At 54.8% G+C, this 12,481-nt stretch overlaps 6 protein-coding genes across 6 annotated transcripts; 3 read left to right on the top strand and 3 right to left on the bottom strand.

Annotated features, from left to right (window-relative positions):
- Positions 1 to 364: 364 nt before the first annotated feature.
- Triagg1_863 (uncharacterized protein) lies at positions 365 to 1,721 on the top strand (the record flags this gene model as incomplete). The annotated part of the gene is made up of 2 exons (XM_062902084.1): positions 365 to 796; positions 888 to 1,721. The coding sequence occupies 2 exons, from the start codon at positions 365 to 367 to the stop codon at positions 1,719 to 1,721; spliced, it is 1,266 nt and encodes a 421-aa protein (XP_062760087.1).
- A 939-nt stretch (positions 1,722 to 2,660) lies between these two features.
- On the top strand, positions 2,661 to 4,147 carry Triagg1_862 (uncharacterized protein; the record flags this gene model as incomplete). Its single annotated transcript, XM_062902073.1, has 4 exons — positions 2,661 to 2,693; positions 2,856 to 2,991; positions 3,102 to 3,416; positions 3,618 to 4,147. The coding sequence occupies 4 exons, from the start codon at positions 2,661 to 2,663 to the stop codon at positions 4,145 to 4,147; spliced, it is 1,014 nt and encodes a 337-aa protein (XP_062760086.1).
- Positions 4,148 to 4,433: 286 nt separating this feature from the next.
- On the bottom strand, positions 4,434 to 7,637 carry Triagg1_861 (uncharacterized protein; the record flags this gene model as incomplete). Its single annotated transcript, XM_062902062.1, has 1 exon — positions 4,434 to 7,637. The coding sequence occupies one exon, from the start codon at positions 7,635 to 7,637 to the stop codon at positions 4,434 to 4,436; it is 3,204 nt and encodes a 1,067-aa protein (XP_062760085.1).
- A 647-nt stretch (positions 7,638 to 8,284) lies between these two features.
- Triagg1_860 (uncharacterized protein) lies at positions 8,285 to 9,757 on the top strand (the record flags this gene model as incomplete). The annotated part of the gene is made up of 1 exon (XM_062902051.1): positions 8,285 to 9,757. The coding sequence occupies one exon, from the start codon at positions 8,285 to 8,287 to the stop codon at positions 9,755 to 9,757; it is 1,473 nt and encodes a 490-aa protein (XP_062760084.1).
- Positions 9,758 to 10,047: 290 nt separating this feature from the next.
- On the bottom strand, positions 10,048 to 10,642 carry Triagg1_859 (transcriptional regulator family: Helix-loop-helix; the record flags this gene model as incomplete). Its single annotated transcript, XM_062902040.1, has 3 exons — positions 10,048 to 10,111; positions 10,237 to 10,435; positions 10,510 to 10,642. The coding sequence occupies 3 exons, from the start codon at positions 10,640 to 10,642 to the stop codon at positions 10,048 to 10,050; spliced, it is 396 nt and encodes a 131-aa protein (XP_062760083.1).
- Positions 10,643 to 11,592: 950 nt separating this feature from the next.
- Positions 11,593 to 12,481, bottom strand: Triagg1_858 (uncharacterized protein; the record flags this gene model as incomplete). The annotated part of the gene is made up of 2 exons (XM_062902029.1): positions 11,593 to 12,219; positions 12,284 to 12,481. 2 exons carry the CDS (start codon positions 12,479 to 12,481, stop codon positions 11,593 to 11,595), a joined length of 825 nt encoding a protein of 274 aa, XP_062760082.1.

Genomic DNA, 12,481 nt, shown 5'->3' with positions numbered 1-12,481 from the left:
GCACTTGCACTAGCACCGCCCATCACTGGCCTGCACATGTACGAGTACGTACACACTCAACACAACACACTCCATTCGCTCTGCCCCACCAAACCTGCGGCCTCTCAGCCTCCTCCATCGCATTATTAACCACCGCAAATCTCGCCACAGAAACTCGTCCAGGTAGCCTGATCTGATCTCATCACCAGCCGCTGCGACATTTCCATCCCACGGTAGCACGCTCTTTTCCTCGCCGAGTCCATCCGATAGCGATAGATCTGCCGCCTCTCCCGGCACTGTCCGTTTCTCTCTCTCTCTCTCTCTCTCTCTCTCTCTTCTCTCTCTTTCTCCCCGCACAGCCTCCTCCCGGTTCGCTTGCCTCGTCATGGCCGACAACGCAGAGGCGGGCGGCGATGCCCAAATCACCTTTCGGGTCAAGACGGCGCAGGACGGCTCGCACACCATCACCATGGCCGAGTCGGCGACCGTCTTGGACCTCAAGACGAAGCTGTCCACCGCCGAGTTTGAGAATATTCCCGTCGACCGACAGCGCCTCATCTACTCGGGCCGTGTGATGAAGAACGACGACACGCTGGCCACGTACAAGATCAAGCCCAACAACACCATCCACATGGTCAAGAGCGCCGCCAGCAATGCCGCTCCGGCTGCTGCGGCCGCTGCCTCGACACCCCAGGCCGTGCCGACCAACATGGCTTCGGGCACCGCCAACAACCCGCTCGCCGGCCTCACTGGCGCCAGATACGCTGGCCACCAGATCAACCTCCCGGGGATGGACATGTTTGGCCCCGACGGTGGCGTAAGTGCTCTCCCGCTCCTCTGAATTCTGGTTCGACTTGTTCTTTGTGAGGGGGACTCGACTGACGCTCTTGGTTGTTGAAATCTAATAGATGGGTCCTCCGATGGACGAGGAGCGATTGTCGCGCATGATGGCGGATCCCAACGTGCAGCAGTCCATGAACGAGGCGCTTAACAACCCCGACTTTGTCAACATGCTCATCGAGGCGAACCCCATGCTGCGCAACATCCCCAACGCTCGCGAGATCATTACATCACCCTTTATGCGACAGATGATGAGCAACCCGCAGATGATGACACAGGCGATGCGGATGCAGCGGAGCATGGGCAGAGGCGAGTCGGCATTCCCTGCCCCCGGCGCCACAGACACGACCCCCGACGGTGCGCCTGCGGCAGATGGTGCAGCCGGCCAGGCAAACGCCCAGCAGCAGAACCCCTTTGCGAACCCGTTTATGAACCCGTTCATGGGGGGTGCTGGCGGCGCCAACAGCCTGAGCATGCTCCAGCAGCTGCTGAATATCCCTCCTCCGCCCGCACCAGCCGGCAACCCGGCCGGTACCGAGACGACGGGGACGACAGAGAACAGAGGAGCGGCGGCAGCAGGAACCGGAGGCAACGCGGGTGCGGGCCAAGCCCAGGCGCCGCCGAACCCCTTTGCGGCTTTGTTCCCGCCAAACGCAACGGGAGGAGCAGGGGCGAATCCGTTTGCCATGAACCCGGAGCAGTTCCAGCAGATGATGCAGATGTTCTCACCACAAGCAGCCGCCGCCCCACCGGACAACAGACCGCCCGAAGAGCGCTACGCAGAGCAGCTCCGACAGCTCAACGACATGGGATTCTACGATTTTGACCGAAACGTGGCCGCTTTGAGACGCAGTGGAGGAAGCGTGCAAGGTGCCGTCGAGCACCTGCTGGGCGGGAATTAGCGTCTGCTGTCCACTAGCTCTTTTTGACGACAACCCTATGTGTTCGATATTGGCAGCGTCTGGCCTCGGACGAAGCGCGCAGCGTGAATAATGGAGATGTCGACATATTCTGGCCTATGACGGCCATCGACAAGCGCGAAGCTTCGGCTTTGGGAGCGCGCCATGCTGAGCGGGGAGACTATGGACGCGGGCCTTTTCTTCTCATTCTATCTTCTATCTTCTTATTTCAAGGACTAGGCCTCGAGAGTTTGCATGGCAACTGGGCGCGATTCACTCAATGTATTTTTTTTTCTGCTTCAGTGATGGTAATGACAAATCTTTGTGTATAAATGGCGTGGCCGACGGTGAAGATTGCCTTTTTCGAAACTGTCCGGGTGAGCTGTACCGATGCCGAGCGCGCGCAGGGGCGTAAAATGGACGCGAATAATGGATGCAGAGAGCTTCATGCTACTTGAGTAGGCATGTGTACATGTATATATAAATTGTACGATGAAAAAATCAAGAGAAAATTCACGTCTCTCAAGCCAAATACACAGTTTAACCTATTATCAGGCCGATGTCATGATAAATTCAATAAAATCCGGGGATGTAACATCTCCAAATAGTAGTTGAAACTTCGGAGCTGGGCGCTTTTCGGCAAAGAGCTGCCGGACTTGGAGATGCCTCGGCTCCCCCGCCGAACCGTACGTACCCCGGCCCGGATCTAGGCATTTCTGGACCGGGGTGGTGGCTTACGGTACATTAAACGTCTCCAATTCTCGATTCGTGTCTGAGAGGCTTGGGACTTTTCTTTCATCATCAATTCTTACGGCTTACATTACTTGTATCTGCTCGCAGTATTTAGGGTTTATATTTACTTTGATACGGTTGTAATCAGCTGTTCTTTTCATCTTTCTTTCTTCACCTCTTTCATCACTTTTTGCCATCGGGTTGGACACGATGCGCGGCATTGAAATCAAGAAATATGTCAAGGTAAGGTGCCCAACCAACCAACCAAGCACACACATTCCTTTCTCTCTCTCCCCCCTTTTTTTTCTACCTTGTCGTTGGTTTCATCTCAATCTCAACTTCAAAATCTCAAATGCAAGAGAGGGAGAAAGAAAAGCTGACAATGTCTCACTCTTTGGATTGCAGAGCCCTGCGGAGCTCCAGGTGACGGAGCTGCCCGATCCCGTGCCCAAAGACGACGAGTATGTCATCGAGGTGCACGCCGCGGCAGCCAACTTTTTCGATATCCTGCAGCTTCAGGGCCGCTATCAGAGCCAGCCGCGTGAGTTTCTTTTACATTGAACCTCTCTTCAGTGATGGTGATGATGAAGAAGAAGAAGAAGAAGAAGAAGAAGCACAAAAATAGCTGACCCATCCTTTGCTTCCATCCAGCCTTCCCATGGGTCGCCGGCGCCGAGTTCGCCGGCACCGTCGTGTCCACGCCGCGCAAGAGCAAGGCCAAGCCGCGCTTCGCCGTGGGAGCGCGCGTCTTCGGTGCCGGGCAGGGCGCCTTTGCGACGAAGCTGTGCGCCAAGGAGGTCGCGCTGCTGCCCGTGCCCGAGGGCTGGTCGTTCCGGGACGCGGCGGGATTGTTTGTCACGGCGCCGACGAGCTACGGCGCGCTGGTGGTGAGGGCGGGCGTCAAGGCGGGTGATGTGGTGCTGGTGCATGCGGCGGCGGGAGGAGTCGGGCTTGCGGCTGTTCAGGGTGAGTTTTTTTATGATTCTTTATGTGACGTGATTGAGTGAGTGAGTTGAGTGAGTGAGTTTGAGTTGGGCAATGAGTGAGAGTGAGAGCGAGAGCTGCACCATGAGGCTCAACTCGTGTAAACTCACGCCACACCACACAACTCAACGTCACCAACCACCATCAACCAACAAACTAACACAAACCTCCCCCAAACAAAAGTCGCCAAAGCCTTTGGCGCAACCGTCATCGCCACCGCCTCCACCCCGCGCAAACTCGAAATCGCCAAATCCTTCGGCGCCGACCACATAATCTCCTACGCCGACGCCGACTGGCCCGCCAAAGTCAAAGCCTTGACCCCAAAGTCCCGCGGCGTCGACATCGTCTACGACCCCGTCGGCCTCGTCGACAAGTCCACAAAGTGCACCGCCTGGAACGGCCGCATCCTCGTCGTCGGCTTCGCCGCCGGCGCCATCGAAAAGGTCGCCATGAATAAGGTCCTGCTCAAGAACATTTCGCTCGTGGGCATTCACTGGGGCGCGTACTCGATCCATGAGCGCGAGACGATTCCCAAGGTGTGGGAGGGGATTATGGGGTTGGTCAAGGAGGGCAAGATTCGGGGCACCGAGTATACGGACGAGGAGTTTGTTGGGCTGGACAGGGTCAAGGATGCGCTCATGGCGCTGGGAGGAAGAGGAACTTGGGGAAAAGTCGTCATCAAGGTTCCTCAGGAGGGCAGCAGTCGGTTGTAAAATGGGAACGATTCATGGATATACAGGTAAAGAAGGGGGGACGGGAGACAGACCGGCAGACCAAATGTACCCCCTAATTCAGCATCACGTATGCTTCATGTTCGTTGTTTCAACACCCCCTTCATAGCAGCGGACAATTCTAATAATGCCTCGCTCACGCAAAATCGTGCAGGCTCGTCATCCAAGTCATATTCTCATTACAATGCCCAAGTCACGCGGCCCGCCCAAGTTGCTTCAATGCGCCCCCCTTTCCTCCATCAGCTTTCAAAAAAAGCGCCCAATTCCCTCACTGCGGACTCCCATTCATCAGCTTCTGGAAAGCGTCCATGACCTCCTTGTCCACGTTGATGGCCCACTTCTCCTGGAAAACCGCCTCCCCTCCGATTCGTGCAACGACGTCGTGCAGCCTCACCTTTACAAAATGCAGCGCCTGCACACAGTGGATCGGATCCTTGTGCAGGCTCTGCTTCTCCAGAATCGTCTTCGGGGTATCATACTCCTCAACTTCAATTTCCGGCCCCCAAACCAAACAATCACTGCCGGTGACCTCGCTACCGTCTTGAAGATCTATGATGATGTTTGTCCACAAATCCAAAAAGTCTTGTAGCTTGCCCAGGACCAGCTCCTGCACTGGCGAACCGAGTTCCAGCAGGCGCGTCAAGCCGAGGAGATAGAGCTTCTGGCGATCTATGTTATCCATCCTCGCTTGATATGTGAACCACCCCGCGGAGAGCCAGCTCCACACCTCCTCGACGTTCCCAACCGTGCCCAGCATCTGCACAAACAAGTTTGGTCCGGCCAGTATCAAGCGAGCAAGGATCGCAAAGTAGTCGCCCTGCGTGACCGTGTTGAGCTTGCTCTGTCTTCTATTAGGCCCGGTGGTCTGGCTGGCCTCCCAGGCGTCATGAAGATTGGCCATAATCTTGTTCATGAAACCGGTTTCTACCATGTCTCGAACAATCACCGAGACTCCCTCGACCCCTCCTAGTTCGGTAGCCGACCGGATGAGTAGCTCGATGCACACGGTACCCACGCGAACATGCTCTCGGCTCTTGGAGTCTAGAGTGGTGCTTAGCGCCATGAGCGTCGGCCGTCGAAGTCTATCCTCTAGCATCGCTGAGGGTGCAATCAGGATGTATGATTCAATGGCCGAGATTGCGAGGGACACAATCTCAGATTGATACTCTAGTAGTGGGAGTAGCAATTCCGCCAGGTTAATGAGCTCTGGGGCAAGAGGGGGGTTGCTTTGCGAGAGGATGGAAAGCCAGAGCTCCAGAGACTCGTCAATGAGGTTCAGGTGCAGGTCTGAGCCAGGTCTTGCCGCCTCTGCCAGCAAGGGAAGCATTGAGCCCTGATAACGCTGAGATTCGGGACCCATGCTCATCACCAGCGCCGAGAAAATAGCAATCACAGCCTGTTTGATCATGTATTCTTCTGTCCCCGAGGCTTCCCACACCGAAGGCAGAGCAACCATGAGCTGGTCTCCAAACTGTCCCACCTGTTCCTCCATTCTCGTCACCAGGATTCGGATCGACTCCAGGATGGCCAGCTTGGTTTCGTCGCTCTCCACGTGCTGAATGAGCTCCGTAAGGTTCTTGAGAACATCCGACGTGTACGGCAGAAATGCGTCGACGCTGAAGTCAATCTCGTCGGCGACCCACCTAAGCTGCCGTGCCGCCGTGATCCTCACAACGATGTCGTTCGTCTCATCGTTTGCATTGAGGAAATGCTGAAAAATCTGATACACGATAGGTCTGCTCTCTTCGCCTAGCTTCACTGGCGCCCATAGACTGATGAGGATGGCAATCCGTCGCCGAAGCACCTTGTAGAGACCGCCTTGCTGCTGGGCGTCGTTGACAATGGTCGAGGCCAATACCGCATCAAAGTCAAACGCACCAACCACGTGCGCCGCTGAGAGGCCCATGGCGGTGTACACCGCTTCCTTTGTAGCAATGTCTGCCTGAGGAGATTGTGCCGTCTGGAAATACGACAGCAGCGGTGGCACTAGCAGCTGCTTGAAGTTGGTGAGAAGGTCTAAAAAGAGCTTTTCGGCGCATGGGCGGACTTCCCATTCGTATGCGTTGCCCTCGTGTTGCTCCTGTTGCTCCCAATCCTCCGGGTCCTCCTCCCAAGATTCGAGATCCGATCTACGGAAGACGAATAGGTGTGAAATGATGGTATTGACGATCTGGATGACCAGATCGTCTTTGAAGAGCTCCGTCCTGACAATATGCTTGGCGTCTTCTTGTTCGGCCTTTGTCTCTGGCGTCCGATACTTGAATGTCTGCACTGGCTGGAAGGCAATTCTCACGCAGGCACGGAGGAGGAGCAGGCCTTTCAGGGCAAGTTTTTCCATTAATGGTCCTTCTGTCTTTGCCTTGGCTCCCGCGTCGCCGGAGCCCTGACGAATGCCGCCAGACGAGACGAAGATTTCCGCAAACTTTGAAATAAGATCCCAGTATGCATTCACTAGGGACAGTGAGTTGGGGAGGAAAGCAAAGCTGGCGGCAAAGTGCTCGGCTTGGTCGATGTGGAACTTGGCGAACTGAAGAAGATGCTTCCCTACCAAATCTTGATACGGCGGTGGCACGGCGGAGTCGTGGTTCACAAACCCCAGGAACAGGCCAAACTGGTTCTGAGACAGTGTCCAAAACGCACTCACAGAACTGTCGGCATGAGGGCGCAGGTATCCCACGGTGATGAGGCGGCGAAGCGTCTTGAGAGCGGAGAGACTGTTCATCATGGCCAGGTTGGCTTCGTCGCCGTTTCCGTGTCCGGTGTTTAAAAAGTTGATCCACGATGCCGACTTCTCAGAGTATATCTCGGACAAAATGTAGACAATCTCCGGCGTGATGGACTGCAGTGCCGTTTGCGACCTCTTTAGCCGTGCGCTTCCCATCTCCTTGACGACCCGTAGCAACACTAGCAAGGTGCCGTAGAGATGATGTTGGTTGGCGTTTCGAGTGGACCGCAGGAGGCTGATGATATCGGGAAGGGCCTGTGGCCACTCGTCTGGATAGTCGATCCGGACCACCTTTGCAATGACCAAGGCATTGTGCAGCGCAAGATGCCTCTCTTCCTCCTCGACAGATCCTTGGAGCAGTCGTGACCGTATCAAGTTCTTCTCCTCGGGGGTGATGCCCTGCTTTGAGCTCGCATACAGCCTCCAATTCTTGTCAATGCCGTTCTTGATTTGTATAATGGCCAGGAATCGTATTTCGAGGGGGAGCGACTTGTCGAGGAAGACCGACTGCAAGTTGGCACAAGATGTTAGCACGATACACGCAGCATGGACATGGACAAGCAACAGCCGCGGCCCTACCTGTAACGACGAGTAATAGCCGGCCTGTGACTCCCAGGTGGCCAGCTGCTGGCCGGCAGCCTGTCGCTGGACATGGTCAGAGGACGAGGTTGCGGCGTGCAACGTGCGGCAAAGCTCTTGCAGAGACAGCGGAGCCGCGTCTCCTGGCACTTCGATTGCGAAACTCATGGTTGCTACCAACGCCGTTCGAGACGGCTGTCAGGCTGCGGTTCGACGGCTGCAAGGCTCGGGACGTTCAGATGCAGCTATGGGAGTGTCATGAATGGTGCTGAGCTCATCAAGGCGTGCTGCCGTGAAGATGCAGGAGGTTGTAGTTTGGGTGCTTGGTGATGGTGGGGCTGAGTTTTGTTGCCCGTGGGCGCGGGAGTTGCTTGGAGTTTGGAGGGGTAGCGAAGGGATTAAGACGAGGCTGGCAACTCCCAATATTGCCTACTAATTTGCTGGTTTTCTTTTTGATCACATGAAAACAAGGGTCTCATTAGAGAAGGATAAGAACAGATAGCAAGTCTGCAGAGACTCGATCCATTAATTCATTAATTAATTAATGAAGAGTCAATGTTTAGGCCTAAAGATCGAATGACACCCCAAGCAGTAACCACTCCGGACATGCTCGGTGAATCAGCCGAGAGACATTTACAGGTACACTTACAGCGAAGACCCTTGGCCTCTTTAGCGCCCAGCCTGCCAAACTATGCCCCATAAAGCAAAAAGCTCCCGCCACGACTCGGAAGGCTCGAAATCTCAACCAGCACAGCATCGTCTCCAAGCCTCAACTCCCATTTCGCCCATCCAGGCACGCCAATTGCGCCAATGCGATGATCCGCTCGCGCACATCCAGGCTTGCCGCCGCTGCCCTCTCCAGGAGGCGGTGGACGTGCCCGGCATGCCTCTCCAAGCGCCAGTACTCCAAGCAGCCCGAGAAGCGCGAACCGCCCGATCACCGGAAGCTGGGTAACCAGCAAGAGCTCTTCATGACGTCCGTCTACAGCCCCGGCTCGCCCATTTTCCTGCCAAACGGCGCTCGCATATTCAACCGGCTGGTGGACTTTTTGCGGAAGCAGTACGTGCGCTATGGGTTTCAGGAGGTCATCACGCCGACGATATATAAGAAGTCGCTGTGGGCAAAGTCGGGGCATCTGGAGAATTATGCGGAAGACATGTATTCTGTGACGGGCAACAAGAGGGCCTCGGATTTGGGGTGTTGCGGGACGGATCACGCCAAAGACGAAGCTGCGGTGGAAGAAGGCGACGACTATGGGCTGAAACCAATGAACTGTCCGGGCCACTGCCTCATCTTTGCATCTAAGCTGCATAGTTACAGAGACCTGCCAGTCAGATACGCCGACTTCAGTCCCCTCCACCGGAATGAGATATCGGGTGCCCTGTCGGGACTGACGCGGGTGCGTCGCTTTCACCAAGATGACGGCCACATCTTCTGTAGACCGAGTCAGGTCGAGGGAGAGATTAACAAGACTCTAGATTTTGTCAAGACGGTATATAGCGTCCTGCGTCTTGGTGTCAGCTACCGCCTGGCGCTGTCCACAAGGCCAAAGGATCATTACATTGGCGCGGAAGAGGAGTGGGCGCGCGCGGAAGACAGCCTGAAACGAGCGCTGGACGCTTCAGGCATGGAATGGACAATAAACGAAGGCGATGGCGCATTTTACGGTCCCAAGATCGATATTGTGCTCAAGGACTCTGAGGGTAAAGAACACCAGACGGCCACCATTCAGCTGGACTTTCAGCTGCCTAAGCGATTCGAGTTGGAGTATCAGGCACCGGCGCCGGAGTACGAGGCCCGTGGTGAGACGACCGATGACCCGGAGCTTCTTGCCCAGTACGGCCCTGTTCGGCCGGTCATGATTCACCGTGCAGTTTTGGGATCTGTAGAGCGGCTGCTGGCGCTGCTGATTGAGAATTATGACGGGAAATGGCCGTTTTGGCTGAACCCGAGACAGGCCATCATATTGACAGTCAACACATCAGACCCTGTTGTCGAGTGGGCTGACGATGTGCGCAATATTCTCCTTGGCAACAAGAAGCTGCAGGCCGATGGGTTGCCGGCTCTCGAGAGTCTCTCGGGGCAGACGGGCCTGGCTGTAGACATGGACACGACGGCGAGACCCCTGGGGACCAAGATCCGGGAGGCACACGCGAGTGGCTATGGCCTCGTCTTGGTGGTGGGCGAGCAAGATGCCAAGAATCAACAGGTCAGCCTGGGCAAGGAAAGGTTGAGTCCGCTCGAGACGCGCGATAGAATGCTTCGCATGGTAGATACATTTGAATGAACAACTCCTCTCATCTATTATTCCCATCCAACCACGCCATAGATGAACCTGTATCCTTTTATTATTTTCTCCCCCGCCCCTTGTTGCAAATGGGTATCGTACGCCCGTACCATTTCCAATCTTGAACTAAATAATCGACTTGAAAGATGTATGTTGATACATTTATGCTTCGTCGTGACAGCACAAGCCGCATGTGCAGGCTGCAACGTGGATGATGATGCATGTAGTCTCATCATGCACCGCTTGACCTACCGCCACGACTTCTTCTTTCTGCAGCAGTCATGGGGAGATTATGCTGGCTTCGCGTTGGCTTTGCGGCCTCGTCTCGCTCGATCCTCGACTTTCACCCCAAAGCTGGGGGCAACGCAAACATCAATCAGCCGTTCACCGGCCGAGCCCTTGCCTCGGCAATGGTGAAACCCTTTTCATCGTGTCAATTTCCGCCATGGACGCTTCTCAACTTCAAACAGCACACTTACTTTTTGTACTTGGGATCAACGCTGCCGCCTGCCTGCTCGATACGCTCAATCAAGGCCTGCCTCTGCACAATCTGGTCGCGCATGTAATCCACGGTGCGCTTCAGAACCAGTCCCTCGGAGCGACCTTGTCCCTCCAAACCAGGCACGAGTTCAGTGAGCCGATCGAAGCCCTCGCGAATGGCTTGACGGCGCTTTTGTTCTATTGGGGGCGCGCGCGCGACGTTAGCACTTGGCACGTGAGAAGAAGCGCTTCTTCCTCTCTCTCTCATTTACCTGATGCAATGTGGTTCTGCTTCTTCTCTTCTTCTGTGAGCCGCGGCTTGTCGTCTGCGTTTACTGCTGCTGCTGAGGGTGTGGCCTTGCTGGCGTCGCCGGAGCCGGAGGTTTGGCTTGGTGAGGATGACATTTTGCGCGGGTCATGTGTGATGCGATGAACACATGTGAATGCCACGCATTAGCGATGCGCAACCGCAGCTTGAGAATCAATCGATGCGAATGAAGCAGTACGAAAAGCTCGACATGAAAACAAAAAAAAAAAAAAAGGAGAAGCGAAAAGAGATGTCAAATCGATTTCGCCGCTTGGGGGGACTTTATTCGATCGACGTGGTACGATTTCCTCGTCGAGCTGCGTTTTGAAATGTCATTGTTGAGATGAGGGATCACATGCGCGGCGCGTGCAAATGTAATTAAAGAAGGGAAAAAAGCCACCACGCCTGTTACAGCGCTAGGAGAGCAAGGATGTTGCCCCAGATTCTCGGGGCCGAAGTGCCGGTCCCTGCGTCTAGCTTTCCGCCCAAAAGTGCCCTCTTTTCGATTTCATTTTCGATGTTGTTTTTGCTTCTCCGTGGTGATAGATCTGAGTGGTTTCAACTCTGTACAAGCAATGGGATAATTGTTCACTTTTTTTTTTTTGTAAAAACAAATCTACTGTGACTCGGGAATTCTTTTGCTCTTCTCGTTTCATATTTGATGATGCTACCCCTCGACGAACTGCGCCCCATGCCAAGCACATGCAATTGTACGACCCTGAGACTCCCGATTCCGTACCATGACGCCAATCACATGCTAAACGCTTGCTACTGCTGCTCCGACAAGGAATACCAATGTAGACTCGAAGGCTAACTAACCCCCTCTTCTGTATCCAGTTCTCGTTGCAATTGGGACACACTGATTGAGTTGTCGTCAAATTTGAGATACATGATTATTGACCGATGCCAGTGTAGCTCTCTTAACATCCAAGGCTTACCCTCCATCAAAATGTGGCTCACCGTCACACAAAATATATGCATGCAATGCTCACATTCACCCGAGCAACGCCTGAAGCCATCTCAATCTCATATCAAGCCGCTAAACGTATCATTCTGAAGCCGAACCCTCTTCGTCAAAATCATCCCGGTCCTGCTGGAAGATGACCTTTTCCGCTAACGTCAACGTCTTCTTTACAGGCAGTCCAATTACATTGTCGACGCTCCCTTCAATCTTCTCCACCAATAACATTCCCGCAATGCCCTGGATTCCGTATCCACCAGCCTTGTCAACACCCTCCCGTGTTTTGACATAGGCCTCAATGACGTCGTCCGGCAGCCCGTTGCCCTCTTCCCAAAAGTACACCTTGGTCTCCTCGGTGTGGCTTTGGATGTCGTAGCCCGGAGCTCTGGCGTCTTCTCGGGGGGCCAGTACAGTGACCGAAGTCAACACTCTGTGCATGCGAGTGTCGCGCAGGTGCTTGAGCATTCGCACGTGCTCTGCTTCGCTCCGAGGCTTCTCCAGAATGCGCCCATCGCGAGTCACAATGATGGTGTCTGCGGCAATGACTAGAGCGGGATCAGGGATAGAAGCAAGGTGCGTCTCCAAAGTAGTGGAGTAAACGTCAAGGCACTTGTTACGAGCGGTGGTTGAGACGTATTCCCAGGGGCCGTACGCCTTCTTGTCAAGGTCCTCGGGCTTGGTTGACGGAGATATCTCCAGATTGGCGAGGCCCATCTAAATTGCTGGTGTTACTTTAAGCTTGCACTATCATGTCATTCTCGTTCTCATGGCGCCATACCTGCTGCAGAAGCTGTTTCCTCCGCGGAGAGGCAGATGCCAGAATTACTCTATTTGAATTGAGGTGCTTGATAATGGGGAGATCCAGGGGCTGCAGCGGCCTGCGCATGGATCCGGCTCTGGGACGCCCGGCCGGAGGCGCCGCTTGCCCGGAGGCGGCATCTGAGGGAGCATCGCCCGGAGCTGTAGCGGCTGACAT

The sequence above is a fragment of the Trichoderma aggressivum genome, assembly GCF_033847375.1.
Source record: "Trichoderma aggressivum f. europaeum strain CBS 100526 chromosome Unknown scaffold_002, whole genome shotgun sequence".
Classification (NCBI taxonomy): domain Eukaryota; kingdom Fungi; phylum Ascomycota; class Sordariomycetes; order Hypocreales; family Hypocreaceae; genus Trichoderma; species Trichoderma aggressivum.
Note: the sequence above shows the minus strand (reverse complement) of the source record. Positions and strands in the feature narration are given on the sequence as shown.